This window comes from Salmo trutta, chromosome 12, assembly GCF_901001165.1.
Source record: "Salmo trutta chromosome 12, fSalTru1.1, whole genome shotgun sequence".
Classification (NCBI taxonomy): Eukaryota; Metazoa; Chordata; class Actinopteri; order Salmoniformes; family Salmonidae; genus Salmo; species Salmo trutta.
Genome location: NC_042968.1, coordinates 57539198 through 57565583, shown reverse-complemented (window position 1 = coordinate 57565583; position 26386 = coordinate 57539198). Strand labels below are relative to the sequence as shown.

General features: G+C 42.6%; 2 protein-coding genes across 2 annotated transcripts in view; both read left to right on the top strand.

Annotated features, from left to right (window-relative positions):
• The window catches only part of LOC115203858 (allograft inflammatory factor 1-like), a 42252-nt gene extending 39263 nt beyond the window's left edge, over positions 1-2989 (top strand). Inside the window, exon 6 of the mRNA XM_029768907.1 lies at positions 968-2989. Within this exon, the coding sequence (XP_029624767.1) occupies positions 968-1055 (88 nt within the window). The 3' untranslated portion in view covers positions 1056-2989. The remainder of the gene's footprint in view (positions 1-967) is intronic.
• Positions 2990-7048: 4059 nt separating this feature from the next.
• Positions 7049-21147, top strand: LOC115203857 (5'-AMP-activated protein kinase catalytic subunit alpha-1). The gene is made up of 9 exons (XM_029768906.1): positions 7049-7237; positions 8670-8811; positions 10643-10736; positions 12247-12391; positions 12610-12697; positions 13076-13300; positions 13606-14113; positions 18437-18563; positions 18900-21147. The coding sequence occupies exons 1-9, from the start codon at positions 7138-7140 to the stop codon at positions 19220-19222; spliced, it is 1752 nt and encodes a 583-aa protein (XP_029624766.1). The 5' UTR covers positions 7049-7137; the 3' UTR covers positions 19223-21147.
• Positions 21148-26386: the final 5239 nt, after the last annotated feature.

Here is a 26386-nt window from a genome sequence, read left to right as displayed (position 1 = left end):
ACAGCATAACACGGGGGGAAAAGGAGCGCAAGCCTTTATATCGTTGGCTTTTCAACTGAAATGTTTTGTGATCGACTTGGAATGCCTTGAAGATCGACCAGTCGATCACGATCAATTGGTTGGTGACCACTGCCTTAGTGCCTTGTTGCAAACAGGATACATGTTTTGGAATATTTTCATTCTGCTTCATTCTTTTCGCTCTGTCATTTAGACCTATGTTAGTATTGTGGAGTAACTACAGTGTTGGTGATTCATTCTCAGTTATCTCATATCACAGCCAATAAACTCTGTAATTGTTTTAAAATCACAACTGGCATCATGTTGAAATCCCTGAGCGGTTTCCTTCTTCTCCGGCAACTGAGTTAGGAAGTGCACCTGTATCTTTGTAGTGACTGGGTGAATTAATACACCATCTAAAGTGCAATTAATAACTGCACCACGCTCAAAGGGATATTCAATGTCTGTTTTGTTTTTTTACCCATCTACCAATAGGTGCCCTTCTTTGCAAACCATTGGAAAATCCTCCCTGGTCTTTGTGCTTGAATCTGTGCTTGAAATGCACTGCTCAACTGAGTGAACTTTCAGATAATTGTATATGTGGGGTACAGAGATGGGGTAGTGGTTTAAAAATCATGTTAAACACTATTATTGTACACAGAGTGAGTCCATGCAACTTATGTGACTTGTTAAGCACATTTTTACTCCTGAACTTACTTAGGCTTGCCATAACAAAAGGGTTGAATGCTTATTGACTCATACATTTCAGCTTTTCATTTTTAACTAAGTTGTAAACATTTCTAAATTGTAAATTCAGGCTGTAACACAACAAAATGTGAAAAAAGTCAAGGGGTGTGAATACTTTCTGAAGGCTATGGGAGACTGCCATAGCTTTGAGATTGTTTTGCAGTTCACCACTGACCTCTCGCGCGCTCTCTCTCTCTTTTTTCCTTTCCCCCCACCCCCCTAGGGTGATGATCTTCGAGGACAAGGCTAATGGGGCCAGCTGTAAGCCTGACGGGCCTCCACCCAAACGGGACATAGCCAGCCTGCCATAGACCCAGGACATCCAGAGCCTCTAGACTACAGAGGGGTCATAGGGACCCGACCTCGACCATTTCACCATCCTAGACCCCTGCACTCAGCCAGGGACTTGTGTACATAGCCTTATCAACTCCCCACCTCAGAAGGTTCCTCCTCTGTTCAAAACATGTGGGAAAAAAGAGGGAGGAGCAATCTCTTAACTATATATATTTGCTGTGAAGACGTTAAGGCAGATTAGCTTTTTTATGACCAGTACATACCTGTATATATTTATATTGATGATGGCGATGAGAAATAAGTATTTTTAATTAGTGTGATCACTTGTAACCCCTGGCGATAACTGTGTAATTGAGTCGTTTTGTGAATATGAGCAAATTGTTGTTGTGTTTGCTGGGGATCAAACTAACAGAGGTGACTGTTTTGTATGTATATGTTAATGAGAAGATTGTGTGTCAACAACTCACATGTTATGAAGCAATCTGTGTATGGATACTAGTGAATTTATCATTAGTCCTCTTTTATCATGATTTCAATGTAGCATTTAACCGTTTTACAGATGTAATGAATTCAGTGTAGTTGTAGTTAGAGGTTTGGGGAAACTGCTTGTTAGCCGTGACCCGTTTTAGGGAAACTAACCCAAATCCTTCATCTTATTTTCCACCCCTCCCTCTCCCCTATTTCACTCCCCCCCCCCCCCACCACCACCACCACCAAATGTTCTAGTTCCTCTTTCAGATATTATATTTCTAATCGCGTTAAAGTAGCATGCTGGTGATTTTAAAGCACATGTAATAAAAAGAGCACAGTTATTTTTAACACCTTTACACGCAGTTGTCATCGTCATCCCCCATGTTGGATTAGTGCCATGCAGACTCTGTTTGGCCATTGTCTCACTAGGTCACGTTTGAGAGATTATGGTCCAACCCCATTCTTTCAGACTAGAGATGGGTTACGGCATTAGGTTAAGGGTCAGAGTATGATATGACTCTAGATCCGGTGTTGTAGATCGACACTGACTTTCTCAACCTAAAGGTACGGGGTGAATGGGTTCTCATGAGTTGAGTTTAGGATTCAGGAAAGATTGGTTTTAAGGTACGTGCACACACTGAAGAGTCTCAGCATGTTAGTATGAATTATGATTAAATCACATTCTTTCCAAGTGCCTAAAGTAGCATGTGGATAGAAGTCAGAGAGAAGAGTAGAGCATGGTGGAGGAGGTTTAGAGTTGGTCTTTATTCTCCCTCCTGAACCAGACCATTAAGTTGTATTGTAGGTTATTGGAAGATAGTTTTAAAGGTGCTTATTCATGTGTATATTAGGGTAAGGTGTTTCTTGTTTGGTAATGTACCCCTAGGTCTAGGCTATCAGATACTGCATTGAATGACTGGAGATCTGAATACATCTATGAAGTGATATTAGATACGCAGCTCATGCCAGTGTCCCACATTTCCCGGCCTGACTATCCTAGTCTCCATAGTGGCACCTCTTGACTTCCGAATTTCTATCTCGTCTTTGTAAAATGTGATGTACCTGTCCCATTTCAAATGGTATTATCTCCATCTTGCTATGTTTTGCTATTATCTTGTTCTTTTTTTATCTTTTCATGTCGTCTTATTCTGTACTTCTTCCTCTTCTTACTTCTCAGTCATTCCCCATCTCAGGCCGGGTTCATTTGTTTGTCACGTAAATTCTCTAATCTGTGCCTCAGCGCTGCTTTTCTATCTTTCGTTTTTTTTCTCAAACTCACACTTAACATGGAATATAATAGTAACCGTAGTATTTTAATTCATTAGCTTCACATTTTTTAATAGAATGTCAGTTATGTATTTTTATTCCCAGTGTGTTGGGGAGAGGTCTTTTAGTGGTATTTTCATATAACCACCCGGACAATGCACATTTTTGTTTTGCAAACACCAAAGGAATTAAAGTTATTTCTGTTACACCGGCATATTTGTTATTGAGTAGTTTGTTGAATGGGTAGTTGTTTGACAGAGTGAAGAAACTGTTCAATCAAACACTGAAACCAGCTTTCCAGTTTTTCCAGCTCTGTTTGTAGATGGACAGATATAGGGGTTTAATGCTGTAACTTCTAGAAACAGAGGATTCCACTATGTCACAGGGTGTTTTAATTCACGTAAACATGATCATTTACATGGATGTTGTTTATTCTTAACCATTTTGATATACAGTTATTGCTTCATTTTAAACCATAGACTTAATTTAATCCCATTTACAGTGTTCTTTATGATTTAAATTCCACGTTACAGTAATTCATGTAGAGAAATATTAGTCACAGGCACTATAATGCTGTTCCACACATGTATACATGTGTATTTCTTATGTTATGCATTGCCTTAAGGGAATGAGCTGGTGCTCCATGGTGGAAGCCCACTACCAGTGTCTGATTATAACACATACAGTAGAGGAAATATAGACACAGATACCTCAGTCTATAGAGCCTTTCAGCATGTACAAAACATCAGGCAACAACACTGAACCCTTTTCACAGCTACCAGCAAAGACACATGGAAGTACAAAGAGCTATAAACCCATTTCACACACACACACACAGCTAAATGTGTCAATAGGCCTAGTTGCTCAGCCACTTAGTCAAATTAACATGCACATTGCAAACAAATCTCTTCTCGACATGGACACTTTCCACATGTTCACAAAAGCATGGCGACAGAGTTCTCCCAACTGTTCACTGGTTTGTAAAACACACAAACCCCCGAAGCCTTACTATATTGTGTGTCAGTGTATGTGTGTGTCACTGTGTGTATTTGTTTGTGTGGGAGTGCTAGGAAAGTAACGTCCTGCTGGGGAAGGGGAGATGGTGGGGAGGAAGATTAGAGGCGATACGGAGGGAATACACTAATGAGCACAGCACACTAAGGAGGGAATCTGATGGGGCAATAAGCACAGTAAGCACTTGTGTAATTAAAACAATCATCAGTGCTCCATGTGGAGACCTGTCACTAATGCCAGAGGCCTGTTCAACGACAGAGGACAAAGTCCTACTGAGTTACAAGTTAGGACTGGCATCTGGCATTCACTCAAACAAAATGCCCTACTACTCGACAGGCTGACTCTAGCCCTGGTGCTCTTGTTAAGTGCTTCACTTTGTCCATCTTCTCTGACCGCTATCCAATGGGAAAAGTTGATAAGCTAGTATCCGTATCTATTCTCCAAAAGGTGCGTCTCCAACAGCTACATCTTATAGCTGCATTATATAGACCTGTGTGATAGTAGTAGCCAGATTGATAACATAGGTAACTGTCTATTGCTACTACTGCTATTTTTTTCAGCAGCGTTTCGCCACAGGTCTTCGCTGATTGACCCAGTCTAGACAGACCTAGAGAAACACTTCAAACCATTTAAAACATCAATGCTGTCTGTCTGGTTGTAGCCCAGTCTGATTCCCTGTGGCAGGTACCCTGCTGTTAGGTGATCGTGTAACATCCGGGCGCTCCCAACAACCCCCCTCCCTCCTCTCGTTATCTTTGCTCTTTCTATTGGTTCTTTCTATCCATCCAGGCTTTCAACAGCGCCCCTCCCTCTTTAACCCGTCTTTTCTCTCTTTCTACTCTTTCTTTTTTCTCTCTCTGAGGTCTCTAATCCTGGGTCGGTTCCTAATGAGCATCAAAGCACAACATCGATTAGGAATGATGGAGAGAGCATTGAGATTAAAGATCCTCCTCTCCTCCTCCGAACAATGAAAAGACTGCCTCACACGTACACTGAGTGTAGAAAACATTAAGGACACCTGCTCTTTCCATTACATAGACTGACCAGGTGAAACAGGTGAAAGCTGTGATCTCTTATTTATGTCACTTGTTAAATCCACTTCAATAAATGTAGATGAAAAAGGGGAGACAGGTTAAATAATTATTTTTGAGCCTTGAGACAATTGAGACATGGATTGGGAATGTGTGCCATTCAGAGGGTGAATTGGCAAGACAAAAGATTTAAGCGCCTTTGAACGGGTTATGGTAGTAGGTGCCAGGCGCACCGGTTTGTGACAAGAACTTGCGGCGCTGCTGGGATTTTTCACACTCAACATTTTCCTGTGTGTATCAAGAATGGTCCACCAGCCAATTTAACACAACTGTGGGAAGCATTGGAGTCAACATGGGCCAGCATCACTGTGGAACACTTTTGAAACCTTGTAGTGTCCCTGCCCTGACTAAATGTTTTGTACACTCAGTGTACATTTTCAGGCTTTTGATTTCTCCCTGTTTCACACTCCTCTGCTTTCATTTCAACTTCATCCATCATTCATCCCTTTAAATTGTGACACCACTGGGTGGTGGTGGGATGATTCAGATATCATGTTACAGTAATCTCATCTAGGGCTCAGAAATCACAGACTCTGATGAGCCAGGATTGGGATTTATTTCCAGGATTTTTATCGGTCTGCTGCTGATTTCCATTAAATCCCATTCCCTAGTACTGACTAGGTGAATAGCTGTACAAGCAACTGTGCTTCATTCTCTCTCTCGAGTAGGCTGCATGTCCTAAATGTCAACCTATTCTCATAGGGCTCTGGTCAAAAGTAGTGCACTATGTAGGGAATAGGTTGCAATTTGGGACGTATCCCCTGTTTGGAACGGAGATTATGCATGAAACGATCACTGTTAGTCCAGCCTGAAGCATTTCTGTGTGGCGTGGCTGTGACCTTTATTCTGTGCTAAATACTCCCCCTTCCAGGGCTCCCTCTCCTCCCTGGAAATACGCTGACATCTACTGGGGGCACACAACAATGGTTGAACTGGTACTATTTCACATTGCTATTCAACTCAGACAGTGAGTTTGACTGTCATCTGGTGGCTGAAAAGTAGTATACACATGAGTCAGACTGATTATTGGTCAGTGACCGTCACTCAAATGATGAGGGCGAATATGTTTTACGATTTTAAACAACATTTTTACAATCGGCTACATTGCAGGGGCCAGGAGTCACGATCGTGGACTAATGCCGCGGGGAGAAAGACAGACAGGATGGAGCGTTTTGAGATGGAATTACGCCGGGATGCCACCGGTGGGCAGCAAGCAAAGTTGGGAGAAGAGGAATATTGGGACAGCCAGGGACACAGAAAGGTGAATTTCTGAGGAAAGGAGTGGAAAAAATATGATGAAGAGATTGAAGAGAATGAGGAAAGGCGATTTCTGTTTTAAATTTGAGGAAGATGCCGATAAAAGTGGAGATGGGGTGTCGACGAGATTGGTGTCAAGTGCAAACAGAGTGAGTCGTGTGCCAGACCGAGTTCTGGAGGTGAAATGGAAGTGGATGAGGGCGAGTTAAATGAGGTGGAAGGTGGGGTGAAGAGCTCGGAGCCCAAACATGGCATCGATGGACATGATACAGAAAAATCTGGTCCAGTAGGAGTGACATTTTTGGAGAAAGTGGAACCTTGCCTTTTACCGGATCCATGTGTGGTTTCAGGGCGGTTGGGAAAGGAGTTGAATCAGTGAAGGTAACCTGTAGTGGACTTGTAGCTAGAGTCAGAGTAGTGCAGAAGTTGTCGTATGCCAAGGCAGTGAAGAAAGAAGTGGGTGGATCAAGGATGAGGGATTTTGAGAGGATCCCTGTGAATAGTTTATATGAGTGATATATGCTTCAGTAAGGTTGGCATCTTAGTGTTCAAAGCAATCACTGAAAATAGATGTTGTGGTGGCAGCTGCAGAGAAGTCCTTGGGGGTAGGAGATTTGAGAAGAGTTACAGCCTGTGGTAGTGTCCAGTTGGCCTGGGGTAGGATCAGATAGGGTTAAAGTAGTGGAATGAGGTGATGGGTTTTAATGAGTATAGGGTAATATATAATTGGTAGGGTAATACAAATATATCTATATTTTTATTTTATATATTTTCTTATGTTTCCCTGTTACCCTTTCCCATTTTGTATCACACGGTGTAATGGAGCTATACTATAGTTCGGTTGGGGGCGGTATTGCAACATATCAAACCTTACCGAAGATGAAGAAGAAGACCGGAAGAGTATTTTTTCACGCTGTTTCGCATTTTCTTGCTCGCTCCAGCTAGTCTGCTCCGTCTGCCCGCAGCAGCAGATAGGCTAGGCTAGGCCACTGCGGGAAATATGGCGACGACGGATAAGCAGAAACATGAAGGAAGAGTGAAAATCGGACATTATATTCTTGGAGACACACTTGGAGTGGGGACGTTCGGGAAAGTTAAAGGTAACTGTTATGACTTTTCTTGTCGAGTTGTCACCGGCAGTTACCCGCGAGAGCGGATGGGGACGTTTCTGTTAGCTAGCCGTGTGCTAACACTTGTTGGCCTCTAACGTAATTTAGCTAGCTTGCTTTGCTAGGCTAGTTCGTCAACGTCGTTAGCTCAGCCATGCTTTAGAATCAAGCAGCTTAAGTTAGCGTACTAGGTGGTCTACCTTTGATCGAAAAAAACGATAGTGCTGTCATGTGTTCAATGTAGTTAGTTTGCTAGCCAGCTAACGTTAGTTATGTGGTCGAATTACTCAGAGCTTTAGGTTACCAAGTTTACTCGCTTGCCGGCTAACAGCAGTTGGCAAACTAGTATAATCTTAGCTTAAATTGCTAGCCAAGGCAATACTACATTAATGGTTTCTCAACCAGGAAACCTGCTTATTCAGTTAACGTGAACTGCCCAGTTACAAACTGACCATCTAGCCGTGCTCGCCCTATGCCATACATGCATACATGCATGCACACTATCTTGGGCCTGGCTGAATTATTGAGGACAGACACATTTCTCCCACACTTTCCATTTGTGTTGACACATTAGCCATTGTCCCTAGGTTGCTTTAAATCTACACTGTCAAAATACCATAACTTTCCTAATGGCATGTCACCTAAAATTATGATATCCAAGAGGACCAAACTGATTTGTTTAGCCTTGTTGTATGGCACTAATGTTAAGTCTATTTCAATCCAGAAAATGTACATTTAATTCCTACTAACTCCCAGTAGTCAGTTTAGAACATGCTGGACGTTGGACCATTTATTCCATGACCTATTATGTTCTAAATGACTGGCTGCTGGGTTAATGCTTTACCAACATAACAGTTAAATCAATAGAAGTCATTTGTACAACCCCCTTCTACAGTCCTCCCTCTCTGTATAGTTCAGTACATTTTTCACCTGTTCTTCTTCTGACCAGTCTTTAGGTAGACCTATATTTGCTTGCGTTTTGCATTGAGCCACGTGTGTGTGTGTGTGTGTGTGTGTGTGTGTGTGTGTGTGTGTGTGTGTGTGTGTGTGTGTGTGTGTGCATATGCTGATGTAGGCCTATAAGCCATGCAGAAGGAAATGTTAACCCCAATTTAGTTTGTGTACTGCTCACGGGTGACTGTCTATGGTGGTGGTGGAATTTGTATCACCTTTTGTTTTAAACAGCACATTGCAGATGTAGGCATGTCAATCATGATGCATAATGCATTGATTTGATTCAATGGTGTAATGCCATGCTAGTGTTCTTTCACTGCAAATGGGCAGTAATGTCAGTCATCAATGCAAATTTGCTTGTGTCATTGTGTTAGCTGGGGTCTGCTAAGCTCGTTATGACTGGTTTCTTATTACAGTATTTCCTAACCTCTCCTCCCTCCTGACCTCTCTTGCTCTCTCTCTCCTGTAGTGGGGCAGCACGAGCTGACCAAACACCAGGTGGCTGTGAAGATCCTTAACAGACAGAAGATCCGCAGTCTGGATGTGGTGGGGAAGATACGTAGAGAGATCCAAAACCTCAAGCTCTTCAGGCATCCTCACATAATTAAGCTGTAAGTCTAGAACCTCAGCTGCTTCAGGCATCCCCGCATCATTAAGCTCTAAGGCTGTGCTCACACAGGCAGATCAATTCAGATCGTTTTTCAGAAATTGGTCTTTTGACCAAAAACATCAGCTCTGAAAAAGATACGATTTGAAAAGATCTGATGTAATTGGTCCAAAGACCAACTAGTGTAACAAAGATCAGCGTTGTGCTGCCGGTGTAAACGCAGCCTACATTTAGCTGAGAAGTCTAAATCCTCAGGTGCTTCAGGCATCCCCACATCATTAAGTATCCCCACAAGCTGTAAGTCTAGAACCTCGGGTGCTTGACACATTCACATCTTTGGAGGGGAGGCAGGTAGCCTAGTGGTAAGAGCGTTGGGCCAGTAACCGAAAGGTTGCTAGATTGACTCCCTGAGCTGACAAGTCGTTCCGCCCCTGAATAAGGCCGTCATCCCACTGTTCTTAGGCCGTCATTGTAAATAAGAATTTGTTCCTAACTGACTTGCCTAGTTAAAGGTTAAAAAAAAACATTAAGTCCAGAACCTCCAGCTTTTCAGGCATCCCTACATCATTAAACTGTAAATCCTAGATTATACAGCTCGCTCAATCGTTCGGACCCCTACGTAATCCCACCACTGCCACATTAATGCCACTCAGAAAGCTATTTTAGGGCTTTTAATGGTGGGTTTTAGAGTGCATCACTCTTTCCCTTTTGTTTCTGCTACACTGATGCACACTTTTTTTCTCCTCAATCTCTCTCTACCCACCATCTCTCCCGTGTTCTCGCTCTCTCAACCTGTCCATCCTTTGACCTCTCAATTTTTTTCACTTGACCTCTGTCAGAGTAAGGGCAGCATAAATGCAGTGTTTTCATGATTTAGCTCATTGGTAATGAAGGGTCAGCGCTCTCCTTTGTTTCCGGATTCTTCTCTTATTTTTTTGAAACTAGGCCTATTTCTATTGACTGATTGAAAAATCACCTTACAATGGTCTTCTTGACCTGTGAGCGCCACTGAGTATCATTGAGTAGGCTTAGTTGGGGCATTTCTGGGGACCTGATCCCTTGTGACTAGACCTTTATTTTCCCACTTAGCAAACTTTCTTTTCACGCTCAACCCCTGGAGTCCGATTTGAAAATGACATAATGCTACAGAAGAATGCGTGAAGAGTTTCCCTTTACCCTTTATTTACTGACGCCTTGTTTGTAGAGGCCAGTAGAATGTGAGTTTTCTGATGCTGCGGTGGGACTTGTTTAACTTTGAACTTCACGTGCTTACTTTGTTTCCTTGGCCACTGTGCTGCAGTTTGAGACGGAGCTCAGGCAGCGTGCTTGTACGACACTTGTGTTGATAACCTTGTGGTACCAATATGTGGCACAGGAATGAAGAAAAGTATCATTTTGCACACAGATGTTTGATCTAGGGAAGTAGGCCTATGTTTAGCTAGTTAAAGGGTTCCATGGCCAGTCTCCCTTACACCGACCAGCCATTGAACCCGATGGCCCACTAAGGTCTTCCTGCAAAATGTCTGCCTCTATGCTTAAGATCAATAAATGCCTCAGAAGTTGAATCTGTCCTAAAAGTGCTACCTCTCAATCTTAGACTTTATATAGCAATTTGCCCACTTTTTAGTGCTGTGGTAAAGCTGAAATATAATTATTTGGGTTTGTCATCCCTCTGAGAAGTTTGGTGAGCCTTGACCGTTTTCTCTAGTGTTAAACAGTAGTGCCCAGAGGTTTTTCCTGGTCAGGTGGGTGGCATGGTTATGGAAATCTCTTGGTCCAATCATGGCTAGCCTATTTGTTTTGTAACTTTTGTGATTTATCCTATGGGACCGTAGGTACCAGGTGATCAGCACCCCAACAGACATCTTCATGGTGATGGAGTACGTGTCCGGAGGAGAGCTCTTTGACTACATCTGCAAAAACGGAAAGGTAAGGGGAAGAAAAACGTTATTTCAACTAGCGTATGCGGGTTTTGGGAAAATTATAGACCTGGTTTTTGTTCAACCAAAAAAATACCAAATTAGGTGGTATTCTACATTAATAAGCCTGTTTGTTGAAATACACTGCGGTTTGGGATTGTGGGTAGTCTTGTGCTCACCTGAATCTTATTAACTTAGCTCAGGGGTTTTCAACCTTTTCTTGCCCAGGGACCCCCTCCCAGGCAAACCGTTGACCCAGTGACCCCAATCATATGTTAGCAAAAAAAAAATTGTCATCCAGTTAATATCATCCATTTTAAACAGAACATTTTAAAGTTATTAGATTTGGTAGATAGAGTTTCAAAATAACGGAAAACTAACAGATCCTATTAGCTAGAAAGTTAACTCCAAACACATTTTCAAAGAGCAGCTGTTAAGCTGGTTAGCCATGTGTTGGCAAAAATGTATGTCCAAGTCAAGAACGCTTACCAGCAGCCAGCGGCACTTGTTGCAATGGTAGCCTATTTGCGGGTGCTTTTGCAAAGCCTATGTCAGTGTAATTTGTTGAATATTGGAAGTTGAGAAATATAGTTAGAAACATTAGATATTCTGCTCTTTACTACTGTAGGTATGTATATTAAAAAATAAATTATTCTATTGTTAGCGATATTCATAAACATTTGAATTATAACATGTTTTTAAACTTCATTTTGAATACCCCCGACTTAGATAATTACCTACACTACATGGCCAAAAGTATATGAACACTTGCTCGTCGAACCACTCAAATTATTGGCATTAATATGGAGTTGCCTCCCCCCCCCCCCCCCCGAGCGGCTACTCGGCCATGGAAACCCATTCCATGAAGCTCCCGACTAAGTTCTTGTGCTGACGTTGCTTTGAGACAGTTTGGAGCTGGGTAGCGAGTGTCACAACTGAGGGCACCCAATTTTTTTTTTAAGCCCTACGCACTTCAGAACTCAGCAGTTCTGTTCTGTGAGCTCTAGCAAGGCAGAAATTTAGACTTGTTGGAAAGGTGGTATCCTATGACGATACCACATTGAAAGTCGCTGAGCTCTTCAGTACGGCCATTCTACTGCTAATGTTTGTCTATCGAGATTGCATGGCTGTGTGCTGAGTTTTATACACCTGTCAGCAACGGATGTGTTTGAAATATACCCGGATCAACTAATTTGAAGGCTTGTCCACATACTTTTGGCCATGTAGTGTATCTGTGGTTAGGAGAGTTGGGAAGTGTAATGGTTATGTCAATAATAGTCATGTTAGCACCTGCCTCATGTCTGGACCACCCCTTCCTCAAAACACAACAGAAATCACAAAGCTCTATCTCTGCACTGCATTCTTTCCAATAGTTTAAGGCTACTAAATCATTCAAGCAAAGACATTGGCCAAATATCCAGAGTGGTTACAATACTGACTGGACAGCTAAAAAGGATACTTCTCCCCTCTTGCCTGTGTTGCTGTGTCTGCGTTTCGTGTGTTTGCCACTGTGCCTCCAGCTGGATGAGAAGGAGAGCCGTCGTCTGTTCCAGCAGATAATCTCAGCAGTAGATTACTGCCACAGACACATGGTGGTGCACAGGGACCTAAAACCTGAGAACGTCCTGCTGGACGCACAGATGAACGCCAAGATCGCTGACTTTGGTAAGTCTGTCACCCTTAACCTCACACCGACCAGCACCTTTCTAGACCTGTACCTGATTTACACCTGCAGATCGAGCCAAGCTTAACTGTACTAGGCTGGTGTGGTTATACAGCCGCTGTAGTTACTGGAACCCTGATGGAAAGAGTGTGTCTGAAATGAAACCCTATCGTTCTATTGGACGAAACACTTATGTGATATTGTCTGGTGATTTCTGTAGGTTTGTCAAACATGATGTCGGACGGAGAGTTTCTGAGGACAAGTTGCGGTTCTCCGAACTATGCTGCCCCTGAAGTCATCTCTGGAAGGTACACTTGTCCTCTTTTTCTTTTCTCACCGAAACTGGCAGACGTGATGGGGAAAATGCTAATGTATGCAAAAACTGCTCTTAGATTTCAATAGAGGACTGTTCAATTTCACGGTTTTGCTTTGGTGACCCACCCTACTGTTAAGTGTCACTAAATATTCACCATGTTAAACGACTCCCTTGGTTCATGTCAATGAGCAGCTCTGTCCTCTCCCCTCCTCCCCTAGATGTGTCCTTCCTAGTTTATATGCAGGTAGTATTGTCCTCTGCTTCTGCCTGCTCTTTGTGGAGTCGACTTGGTTACTCTAAAGTACTTTTCGGCAACTGTTGTAATGGAATTCCTAAATTCATTTTTGATTTGACTTTTGTGTCCTCCCAGGTTATATGCAGGTCCTGAGGTGGACATCTGGAGCAGCGGGGTGATCCTGTATGCCCTGCTGTGTGGGACACTGCCCTTCGATGACGACCACGTGCCAACGCTCTTCAAGAAAATCTGTGACGGGATATTCTTCACGCCCCAGTACCTGAACCCCTCCGTCACCGCCCTGCTCAAACACATGCTGCAGGTGGATCCCATGAAGAGGGCCACCATCAAAGAGATCCGGTAAGAAGGGGCAAGAGATCAACTTTGTCTACAAATTGCATTTAAACACCTCTATATGCTTTGCAGTAAAATAATAGAAAATAAAATGTTTGTTTTTTTATCGACTTTTCTCCACATGCATCATTAAACTCCGATCACAGGGATGGCAAACTCCTGTCCTCTGTGCAGGCTTTTTATCCAGCCCAGCGTTAACAAAGTGAACCCACCCCTCCTGGTCTATATGTTTTCTAGCTGCCCTGTTAAGAGAACAAATGTCCCTATGAAATAAGACTGCCTTGAACATGCTCCGTCTTCCCTCCCCACAGAGAGGATGAATGGTTCAAAGATGAGCTCCCCAAGTACCTGTTTCCAGAAGACCCATGCTACAGCAACAACATGATCGACGACGAGGCCCTGAAGGAGGTGTGTGAGAAGTTTGAGTGCACCGAGGAGGAGATCCTGACTTGCCTGTACAGCCGCAACCACCACGACCCCCTGGCTGTGGCCTACCATCTCATCATCGACAACCGCCGCATTATGTCCGAGGCCAAGGACTTCTACCTGGCCTCCAGTCCCCCAGACTCATTCCTGGATGACCAGCACCTGACCGCCGCGGCAGGCCTTAAGCCCCACCCTGAGCGCATGCAGCCCTTCCTGGCGGGGGAGACCCCTCCCCGGCCAAGACACACGCTGGACGAGCTGAACCCCCTGAAGTCGAAGCACCAGGGGGTGAGGCGGGCCAAGTGGCACCTGGGAATCAGGAGCCAGAGCAGGCCAAATGATATTATGTCTGAGGTGTGCCGTGCCATGAAGCAGCTCGACTACGAGTGGAAGGTGAGGGAGGGGATGGACGTATTGAACAAAGGCGGGAGAATTGTAGAGAGTGGGGATGAGGGTGGTGGGAGGAAAAGGAGTGGGTAAAGTGGTCAGGTAGAAATGGACAGAGAACCGTCAAGTGGCCCCTCATTTGTCAAGAAGTGGATCAGAGGTTTATTGGGATTTGGCTATATAGTGATTCCACACCAAACCCAGACAAAAGACAGTGATTTGTTTTTTTTCTCACAATTGTATCCATATAATAGTCCTTTTGGAGGAAGGATTGTTGAGAGAGATAGTGTATCTAAAAGCATAATTGAGAAATAATCAAAGTTGGCTTATTTTTGGTTTACCCCAGTCCTCCTTTAAGACTCCATAGTGCTTAATCTCTAGATGCTAAAAAGCTCAAATTTGCTCAAATTAAGCTTTACCGCATGCTCTAAGTATTTTGATTTCAATAAAATAAAAAAAACATTATGAATATTTGACATATTTCAACATTTTGAAATATACTCTACGGGCATATCAAAGTTCCAGAGTGGGATCCCTGCTAGTTTTAAAGTTATGGCACATTTTATTCAGAGAAATTGGCTTAGTAGGCAATGCAACTAATCACAGCCCTCCTTTTTACTTGTATCGTTGCAAATCACCAGCAGAGGGTACCGAAATTGAATCCATTTTTACCTTCACTCTGTTGGTAATGCTTAAATTTTTTTAAATCATAACTCTAAAAGTAGCAGACATCCCACAGGCCCAAGCTCCCACCCGCCAGGCCACCAGCCCTCCAAGACCCCCCCCACACACACACAGAAAAAAATTAAATACAACCAAGAAAAGATATAGACAAAGGAAAACAAAAGACAGCAAAGGCCAACTGAATGTTTGAGTGCATGTATGGCACTATTTACGTGTATGTGTGCATTTTCAATGAGTGTGTGTATATGCATGTGTACAAACGCCTGCACGGCATCAGCCTCAGGCAAACCGGCATTAGCTGTAGTAACATTGCCCCTCTGTTGTTCAAACTTAATTTTTGTGATGTTTTCTCTTTGACTGTCATTCTATCCCCTGCCCAGCAGCTCCACTCCCACTTGTCTCTAATTCCACATCCCAAACCTCAGCTTCCCTCAGCCCATCCCACCTATCTCTGCTGGCCACCCTCTTCTGATTTTCTACGCAACATATCTTTCAACTATGCTGTGATGTTTAATGTACAATTTCTATCTAATCAAATAGAATCCACAGATTTCGAGTTGAAGAAATACTTTTACTAGGAGTATTAGTAATTGACGGACCCGGTCTCTCCAGATCTCCCAACAGTGCTATTTCTAGGGTCAATTTTTAGATCAATGTTATGCATTTTCAGCCATTCCTAAACTTGAAACCGGCTACTTGAGGGCAATGGCAAAATAAATGGTCTATTGATTCTGTATCCTCACAACAAAATCTGCAGCACTTCGATGATTGTATGCCTCAAATATTCAAAAACAAAATTGGTGGCAAGAATTCTACTTCATTTTAGCTGAAAAGCACGAAGTCTTGACTCTTGTGTCGTTTTATATCAACTCATACACCCTATACCGTGGAATCGGTACATCAAAAATCTCTTCCCAACTATTTTGCAATCTGTATGGCACAGTTGTCAACATCCTGGTCCTCAAATGAAACTGGTATACTTTCCTATTTATAATATTTGTATTCCTCCAAGTTTTGATCCTTTATAATGGGCAGACAGGCCAGTTCCCTACTACCTCCCGCTGCCACCTGCCTCCATTTTTGGGGTAATGCTGTAATCAATTGATTAATCTTGGATTGAGCAGACCTTCCTGTACAATTCTGATAACTCCATGAAAGACAACTCTACCATTGAAAAGGGTATTTTGTTTTTAAAACACTTGCCATAAATACAGGTATTCTATTAACCAGCACATTTGAGTTCAGCCATATTTGTTCTATATTTTCAGGGGGGTGAAATTGAAATTGTAGCCAGTTTTGCAATGCTTGTTAAAATAGATACTTTTGAAGAGTGATTTTCAATTAATGGAAAATGAGACAATTTGCAAAAAGGCAATTTTTAAACAATGAATGAGCTTTTTCTAGTAATCTACTTGAGGACCATTTCAGAGTTCAAGTAAAACTTTTGAATAAGTGATGCTTTTAGAGCAGTTTAGTGCTTTTATATTTAATCTCAACCCACCCTATTCATTATATAGATGGGCATGCTTTATCTTTTCTAGTTTAGTGGGGGGGGTTTTGCTCGTATGATTTGAAAAATTAATCCTCAGGAGTAGGCAATGCCATATGTGAGTAAACTATGATATGACTAAGGAGTTAATCGGGGCAATTTTCCATAAATACAGGTATTTACCTCTCCATGGTTGCAGGATCTTATCTGTTTTTACACGTTTTCTATTGAAATTTATTGGAGAGCTCATTTATATATCTTGTGATATGAATACAACTGTCTACTTCAGTCAGCCCATTTTATAGGTAAACTGCAAGGTAATGTAAAAGTTGTATTTTTTTTAAAGATCCAATATGTAATATTGTACACATATAATTGTTTTAATCCAGAAAAGTAATCTAGATCTTCAATAAGACATTGCAGGGATCTAGTTTGCGGACTTAATAGAAAACTTGAGTTATCGGCATACATGGACACCATTTTGTTTTTAAGCCTTGGATTTCTAATCCTCTGTTATTTGATCTGATTTTAATAGCTATCATTTTGATGGCCATAACGAATAGATATGGTGACAGCGGACACCCTTTAACTCATCTTGACAATTCTAAACTCGGAAAAGTAACCGCTATTTACTGTTTTACAACTGGGGTTGCTATACATGACTTTTACCCATTTGTATAAGAGAATCACCGAAATTGAAAAAATCCAGGCATTTATAAATAAAATGGTCTTTATCAAAGTCCTTTTCAAAATCGGCTATAAATACCAGGCCTGGCTTCTATTAGTTGTTTTATATTATCGTCCATGTTAAAAAAAATTAAAAAACCTGTCTGATCAGGATGAACAATACTTGGTTTAAAAATGTTTTAATTCTGAGTGCTATGCATTTCGCTAGTGTTTTTGCATCACAACATTGAAGTGTAAGAGGCCTCAGTTTATGAATCTTTAAAATTGCCATCTGGGTCTTGTTTTAATAATAGTGAAATCAGACCTTCCTGCTGAGTACCTGGCAGACCACCATTTCTATAGGCGTAGTTAAAACAAGCTAGCAATGGCGCTCTGCAACTTTGATAGACCCTTAGAGTATATTATGTTCAATATATTGATCCAAAATTATATTTTCAATATTCATAAGTTAAATTTAAAGGTTATTGAAATCAAAATACTACTCGTATGGAGCAAGCGGAAAAACTTCACGAGCCCAATTTTAGCTTTGTAGCACCTACAGACTATATGGAGTCTTAAAGGAGGCCTGGGTAAAAGCAAAATGTCATAAATATGCTGACTTTGATTATTTCTCAATTATGCTTTTAGATCCAAATGTCAAATGTGTCAACAATCCTTGTACTATTCTATGGATTACATCTCATTAAAAAAATCCCCCAAACATGGGTTTTTTTTGGGGGGGGGGGGTTATTTTCCCCGTGAGGATTCACTATAGCCCAATCCCAAATAAACCTTGACAAATCTATGGTCTTAATCTTAGAGTAGTTGTAATGGTGTAAAATCAAAAAAAGGGGTAAAACCTGGTTCTTTCTAAACATTAACATGATAGATTTATTTATTATTTTTTCTTCTGCATGGTGTAAACTACTGGTTCAGTCTGAGTTCTTCTTTGACCTAGAATGGAATGCTGCCGTTTCTTCTCTTGGGTTCTATTTTTGGTATGGCATGACTTTTAGACCTGAAGAATAGATCTGCTGACTGACTCTCATTTTGTATTCATCTTGGAGAAATGAGAGCAATTTCTGAAAGAAATTTTCAGTTTCCTGTTTTTCCTTCTTTTGCCCTGATGGATAGAAAGCAGCTATTTATGGCTTAATGTGTTTGGGTACACAGTAGTGGGCGAGGCATTTCCGATTACTCTCCCATAACATAATGCACTGTTCGGCCTAGACTCTGGAACTGCTGAAATGGTCAAAGTGCTCTCTAATATTTTTAGCAAAGTATACAAATTATACACAACCATGTTGATGACTAAACAAACAGAACATGTTCAAAAAGTTGCAAATCACTGAAATACAGACCACTGAAGCAGCTACAGAAGCCATGTTGAAAAATGTAATATTTTATGCTGTATATTCCATCAATTGTGTATTATACCCAGCTCGTGCGATTTTTAAAGTATGTGTAACTAATTTCCATATCCTCCCCAGGTGGCGAACCCGTACTACCTGCGTGTAAAGAGGAAGAACCCAGTGACAGGCATGCAGACCAAGATGAGCCTTCAGCTCTACCAGGTGGACGGCAGGACCTACCTCCTGGACTTCCGTAGCATAGACAGTACGTCAACCTGGACGTAGCCCTTTACTCTAACAACCCGTATGCGGATTGAAAACGGCCGAATTGGTCATTGATAAGCTCCTAAATTGGAACGCGGTGGCTGTACAGTAACATGCTATACATGACGTCTGAGCTCAGGGTCTCCGCTTCACAGCGCTGTATGGGGTTCAACTGACATTTGAGTGGTTGTCTTTACTGCCGACTTTGCCATTAATGGAAAATGCCTGAAGAAGTTGCTTTTCCCTGCTGTGCAATGTAAAGTGACTAGACATGGCACAGGTCTGTCTTCAGTATGTTTAACATTCTCTTTCTCTTCTGTCTTTTCTCTGTCTGAAGATGACATGTTGGAGGCTAAATCTGGGACTGCCACTCCTCACCAGTCTGGTTCAGTGGGGAACTACCGCACGGCCCTTAAGAACGAAGCTGCAGCTGCTGCAGAGGGGGGGTCCCAAACTGAGGGGGCTAAGGAGAACGCTACCCCTGCCACCTCTATCCCTCCCACTAAGGCCTCAGAGAGCTCCCTGGCCTCCTCACTCACCTCCTCCGTTGACTCGACAGGAGGTGACCTCGCACCTATGACGGCGGTTCCGCGGCCCGGCAGCCACACCATAGAGTTCTTTGAGATGTGCGCCAATCTCATCAAACTACTTGCACGATAGCTCGCAATCAAATAAAAAAAAAACGTTATCCTTTTTTCCTCTCTGAGTGTCTTTATAAGCAATAAGCATGCAACTGATTCATGGCTCGATTCATCCCCACCGCAGGCGGGTGAGACTTCTAGGGTTGTTCCAAGGCACTGATGATGCAGGTTCAGTTCGCAACCCTCCTGACTGACTTGGGGGTTGTCAGAGCACGGGTGGGCTTTAGGAAAAGGTGAACGACAATGACCAAGCAACTTTATTATAATCATGATGACAGAATACTATTTTAGAGGTTTTACATTTTCACGATCATTATTGGCCTATGACTATTTTCCCCTCTCTTTGATCACGTTCCAAACAGCATATATATGTGTGTGCTAAGTCTGAGTGATGCACAGAATTTGCTGTACTGTGCTCAATGGGCATTGCTGTGTTTTTTTTTTCAGTAGAGAAAACAAAAGCACGTTTCTGCGTGCGGAAAGGAGAGCTGTAAGGTTTTGGGGGGTGCACTTAGGGTGGCTGAGGGGAACGAGGCACTTTTGCACAGTTCTGTCTTTCTCTATAGTAGATGTCTGAGATGCCTGTGCAAATTTGGGACACTGCACTACAGGCCTTTCAGGGGTAGCTGCACTGACCATAACATGCGTTGTCATGCCAACAATGCCCGTTTGACTCACTGAGGAAGTGCAATTACCCTCGATCGCGTCAGGCGAAAAAGGGAGTTAGTACTTCATCAGAATTAAGTTAGGATTTTTTTGTTGGTGAAATTGAATTGTTAAGACTAGATTTCAATGTTTGTCTTTGTTTGGATTGATCTGTCCCCTACATAATATAAAGAATAAAAAAAATATGCATTTTGATTTCAGTGCTTTAAATGGGAATTGTAGATTTGTATTGAGAAATTATTACGGACTGAATTTTTTTTTTTTTTTTTTGCGGTACGATGCCATTTTCTTCCTTTACAGCTTTTTAAAAAGATCGATATAACTATTTTTTTAATCAGTTCTATACACATTATTGTTTACCCTCACACTCTCAAAATGAGACCCACTGTCCTATACTGAATTGAAGTTAATTTTACAAATCTATTTTGAGATTAGGGGCTACATGTGTTCATAAATCTGAATGCATGTTGACTGAGTGACATGCATTTTAACAGGATTTAATCAATTTTGTACACATGTATGTCCATTGAAAGATGGGGGCCATTTGTAAGTGGTGATTTGCAGCAAGTACATGCAGTGCATGGACACTGTATTGATAAAGGAAACAAGAATCAATATTTTTCTGGTTTCAAAATGTTATTTCACTTTTCTTGGCCCGCATCCCCCACAAGAGCTAAATTTAAGTTTACATAATATTTTCCCAAACCTTATTTGTCATGTGCACCTGGAGAGTTTTTTTTTTTTCTGTCATTCTGTTAGTTGCCTTATCAATACTGTTGATCAGTTATATATCAGTAAGTATAAAAGATCTACTTCTATCCTCAATATTGCGTGAGGCTGGTTTTGGTCTGAAGAAATCTTGCGTGTGGATTATGTGACTGCAAGGTCTCATTTTTAGAACATATGGTCATTGAAATATTTGTAGGACTACAAACAAACTAAACTCTGAGTTTTCAAGGATGTGGAAGTTCTGATTCCAAGTAGTGCATAAGGTGAATTGTGGGGTTGTTTGAAAAAGTGTGTGAGACCGTGATCGTCTTACGGCTTATGATGCGAGTTGCACATTGGGTGAGTAGTTTTTCTCCTTTTAAGTGGGAGTGTTAAGTTCTGACTATTTGCAGGATAAATATCAATCATTGTATCTGTCTTAACTGCTTTAAACCTTGTTTTATTTGTTGTGTAAAGGGACCCTACTACTAGAATGACCAATGTAAATGTCAAATGGACAGTGTTTAAATCATTTGTATAAATAACTGCCTAATAAACAGATCAATTGCAGTTTTCATGCATTACTTTGTTTCTGTTGGAGGCATTGGAAAATGTCTTTTAAAAAAAAGTTTTATCAATACTATGATGCATGGCTGCAAAAGTCATATTAGGAATCTCCCAGATTTAAAGAGTATAGCAAAATACCTTAATCATTTGTAAAACAGATGTACAGTGCATTTGGAATGTGTTCATACCCCTTGACCTTTTCCACATTTTGTTACGTTACAGCCGTATTCTGAAATGGATTAAAAAAATAAAATGATCTGCACACAATACCCCGTAATGACAAAGCGAAAACAGGTTTTTAGAAATGTTTGCAAATGTGTTAAAAATATAAAACAGAAATACCTTCTTTACATATCTATTCAGTCCCTTTTATATGAGATTTGAAATTGAGCTCAGATGCATCCTGTTTCCATTGATCATCCCTGAGATGTTTCTACAACTTGATTGGAGTCCACCTGTGGTAGATTGATTGATTGATTGGACATGATTTGGAAAGGCACACACCTGTCTAAGGCATGTCAGAGCAAAAACCAAGCCATGAGGTCGAAGGAATTGTTCTTAGAGCACTGAGACAGGATTGCTTCGAGTCACAGATCTGAGGAATGGTACCAAAACATTTCTGCAGTATTCAAGGTCCCCAAGAACACAATAGCCTCCATCATTCTTAAATGGAAGAAGTTTGGAACCACGAAGACTCTTCCTGGAGTTGGCTCTTCCTGGAGTTCTCCCCCGATGAGCAATCGGGGGAGAAGGGCCTTGGTCAGTTGACCAAGAACCCAATGGTCACTCTGACAGCTCTAGCGTTTCTCTGTGGAGATGGGAGAACCTTCCAGAAGGACAACAATCTCTGCAGCACTCCACCAATCAGGCCTTTATGGTAGAGTGGCCAGACGGAAGCCACTCCTCCGTAAAAGGCACATGACAGCCGGCTTGAAGTTTGCCAAAAGGCACCTAAAGACTCAGACCATGAGAAACAAGATTCTCTGGTCTGATGAAACCCAGATTGAACTCTTTGTCCTGAATGCCAAGCGTCACGTCTGGAGGAAACCTGGCATCATCCCTACGGTGAAGCATGGTGGTGGCAGCATGCTGTGTGGATGCGGCAGGGATTGGAAGACTAGTCAGGATTGAGAGAAAGATGAATAGAGCAAAGTAGAGAGAGATCCTTGATGAAAACCTGCTCAGGACCTCAGACTGGGGGTGAAGGTTCACCTTCTAACAGGACAACGATCCTAAGCACACAGCCAAGACAACTTCAGGAGTGGCTTCGGGAGAAGTCTCAATGTCTTTGAGTGGCCCAGCCAGAGCCCGGACTTGAACCCGATCTAACATCTCTGGAGAGACCTGAAAATAGCTGTACAGTAATGCTCCCCATCCAACCTGACAGACCTTGAGAGGATCTGCAGAGAAGAATGGGAGAAACTCCCCAAATACAGGTGTGTCAAGCTTGTAGCGTCATATCCAAGAAGACTCGAGGCTGTAATTGCTGCCAAAGATGCTTCAACAAAGTACTGGGTAAAGGGTCTGAATACTTATGGAAATGTGATATTTCTGTTTTTAATATGTAATAAATTAGTAAAAAATTCTAAATGTCTTTTTTCTTTGTCATTATGGGGTATTGTGTGTATATTTGAGGGGAAAAAAACTATTTAATCAATTTTAGAATAAGGCTGTAATGTAACAATGTGGAAAAAGTCAAGGTGTCTGAATACTTTCCAAATGCACTGTATGTATGGAAAAGCAGAGCTGTCTTAAAACATTCTCACTCATGACCTCTAGATGGAGTAGCAGGCACAGTTATGAGGGTTCCCCTCACTTATAGAGCACCACAGTGGAGGTGTCATATCCATAAATATCCCTATCCAGCTTCTACCCCCAAGCCATAAGACTGCTGAGCAATTCATCTTTTATTTTTTTATTTATTTTACCAGGTAAGTTGACTGAGAACACATTCTCATTTACAGCAACAACCTGGGGAATAGTTTCAGGGGAGAGGAGGGGGATGAATGAGCCAATTGTAAGCTGGGGATGATTAGACAGCCGTGATGGCATGAGTGCCAGATTGGGAATTTATCCAGGACACCGGGGTTAACACCCCTACTCTTACGATAAGTGCAATGGGATCTTTAATGACCTCAGAGACTCAGGACACCCGTTTAACGTCCCATCTGAAAGACAGCACCCTATACAGGGCAGTGTCCTGGGGTATTGGGATATTTTTTTAGACCAGAGGAAAGAGTGCCTCCTACTGGCCCTCCAATACCACTTCCAGCAGCATCTGGTCCCCCATCCAGGGACTGACCAGGACCAACCCTGCTTAGCATCAGAAGCAAGCCAGCAGTTGGATGCAGGGTGGTATGCTGCTGGTAAATCTAAATCAAATCAAATTGTATTGGTCATATACCATTTTTTTTTTATATAGCAGATGTTATTGCGGGTGTAGCGAAATGCTTGTGTATAACTCCAACAGTGCAGTAGTATCTAACAATTCTTAATAATACATACAAATCTAAAAGTAAAATAATGGAATTAGTAAATAAATTCTAGGATGAGCAATGTGGCATTGACTAAAATACAGTAGAATTGAATACAGTATATACATATGAGATGACAAAAATAGTATGTAAACATAAAGTGACTAGCGTTCTATTATTAAAGTGGCCAGTGATTCCATGTCTATGTACACTGCTCAAAAAAATAAAGGGAACACTTAAACAACACAATGTAACTCCAAGTCAATCACACTAATGTGAAATCAAACTGTCCACTTAGGAAGCAACACTGATTGACAATAAATTTCACATGCTGTTGTGCAAATGGAATAGACAACAGGTGGAAATTATAGGCAATAAGCAAGACACCCCCAAAAAGGAGTGGTTCTGCAGGTGGAGACCACAGACCACTTCTCAGTTCCTATGCTTCCTGGCTGATGTGTTGGTCACTTTTGAATGCTGGCGGTGCTTTCACTCTAGTGGTAGCATGAGACGGAGTCTTCAACCCACACAAGTGGCTCAGGTAGTGCAGCTCATCCAGGATGGCACATCAATGCGAGCTGTGGCAAGAAGGTTTGCTGTGTCTGTCAGCGTAGTGTCCAGAGCATGGAGGCGCTACCAGGAGACAGGCCAGTACATCAGGAGACGTGGAGGACCACCCTCATGGAGTCAAACGGTCAGAAACAGACTCCATGAGGGTGGTATGAGGGCCCGACGTCCACAGGTGGGGGTTGCGCTTACAGCCCATCACCGTGCAGGACGTTTGGCATTTGCCAGAGAACACCAAGATTGGCAAATTCGCCACTGGCGCCCTGTGCTCTTCACAGATGAAAGCAGGTTCACACTGAGCACGTGACAGAGTCTGGTGACGCCGTGGAGAACGTTCTGCTGCCTGCAACATCCTCCAGCATGACCGGTTTGGCGGTGGGTCAGTCATGGTGTGGGGTGGCATTTCTTTGGGGGGCCGCACAGCCCTCCATGTGCTCGCCAGAGGTAGCCTGACTGCCATTAGGTATCGACATGAAATCCTCAGACCCCTTGTGAGACCATATGCTGGTGCAGTTGGCCCTGGGTTCCTCCTAATGCAAGACAATGCTAGACCTCATGTGGCTGGAGTGTGTCAGCAGTTCCTGCAAGAGGAAGGCATTGATGCTATGGACTGGCCCGCCCGCTCCCCAGACCTGAATCCAATTGAGCACATCTGGGACATCATGTCTCGCTCCATCCACCAACGCCACGTTGCACCACAGACTGTCCAGGAGTTGGCGGATGCTTTAGTCCAGGTCTGGGAGGAGATCCCTCAGGAGACCATCCGCCACCTCATCAGGAGCATGCCCAGGCGTTGTAGGGAGGTCATACAGGCACGTGGAGGCCACACACACTACTGAGCCTCATTTTGACTTGTTTTAAGGACATTACATCAAAGTTGGATCAGCCTGTAGTGTGGTTTTCCACTTTAATTTTGAGTGTGACTCCAAATCCAGACCTCCATGGGTTGATAAATTGGATTTCCATTGATTATTTTTGTGTGATTTTGTTGTCAGCACATTCAACTATGTAAAGAAAAAAGTATTTAATAAGATTATTTCTTTCATTCAGATCTAGGATATGTTGTTTAAGTGTTCCCTTTATTTTTTTGAGCAGTGTATATAGGGTAGTAGCCTCTAGGGTGCAGTGTTGAGTAAGCGGTTGGTAGCCGACTAGTGACGGCTATTTAATAGTCTGATGGCCTTGAGATAGAAGCTGTTTTTCAGTCTCTCGGACCCAGCTTTAATGCACCTGTACTGACATTGCCTTCTGCATGATAGCGGGGTGAACAGGCAGTGGCTCGGGTGGTTGTCTTTGATGATCTTTTTGGCCTTCCTGTGACATCGGGTGCTGTAGGTGTCCTGGAGGGCAGGCAGTGTGCCACCGGTGATGTGTTGGGCAGACTGCACCACCCTCTGGAGAGCCCTGTGGTTTCAGGTAGTGCAGTTGCCGTACCAAGCGGTGATACAGCCCGACAGGATGCTCTCAATTGTGCATCTGTAATAGTTTGTGAGGGTCTTAGGGGCCAAGACAAATTTCTTCAGCCTCCTGAGGTTGAAGAGGCACTGTTTCGCCTTCTTCAACAAACTGTCTGTGTGGGTGGACCATTTCAGATTGTCAGTGATGTGTACGCCGAGGAACTTGTAGCTTTCCACCTTCTCCACTGTGGTCCCATCGTGGTGGATAGAGGCATGCTCCCTCTGCTGTTTCCTGAAGTCCATGATCAGCTCCTTCGTTTTGTTCACGTTGAGGGAGAGGTAATTTTCCTGGCACAACTCCACCAGGGCCCTCACCTCCTAATTGTAGGCTGTCTCGTCATTGTTTAGTAATCAGGCCTGCTACTGTTGTGTCGTCTGCAAACTTGATGATTGAGTTGGAGGCATGCGTGACTACACAGTCATGGGTGAACTGGGAGTACAGGAGGGGCTGAGCACACACCCTTGTGGGGCCCTGTGTTGAGGAACAGCGAAGTGGAGGTGTTGTTTCCTACCTTTACCACTTGGGGGTGGCCAGTCAGGAAGTCCAGGACCCTGTTGCACTGGGCGGGGTTCAGAACTACTGGGCCTTCCCTGTGGCTCAGTTGGTAGAGCATGGTGTTTGCAACGCCAGGGTTGTGGGTTCGATTAAAAAAAAAAATAATAATGCATGAAATGTATGCATTCACTACTGTAAGTCGCTCTGGATAAGAGCGTCTGCTAAATTACTAAAATGTAAAATGTAAC

Excerpts from the sequence above, each read along its gene's own strand:
- LOC115203857 (XM_029768906.1), top strand. The coding sequence starts at position 7,138 with ATGGCGACGACGGATAAGCAGAAACATGAAGGAAGAGTGAAAATCGGA. Across the intron at positions 7,238-8,669 it reads GACGTTCGGGAAAGTTAAAG|TGGGGCAGCACGAGCTGACC; the intron begins GTAACTGTTATG and ends TCTCTCCTGTAG. Across the intron at positions 8,812-10,642 it reads CATCCTCACATAATTAAGCT|GTACCAGGTGATCAGCACCC; the intron begins GTAAGTCTAGAA and ends ATGGGACCGTAG.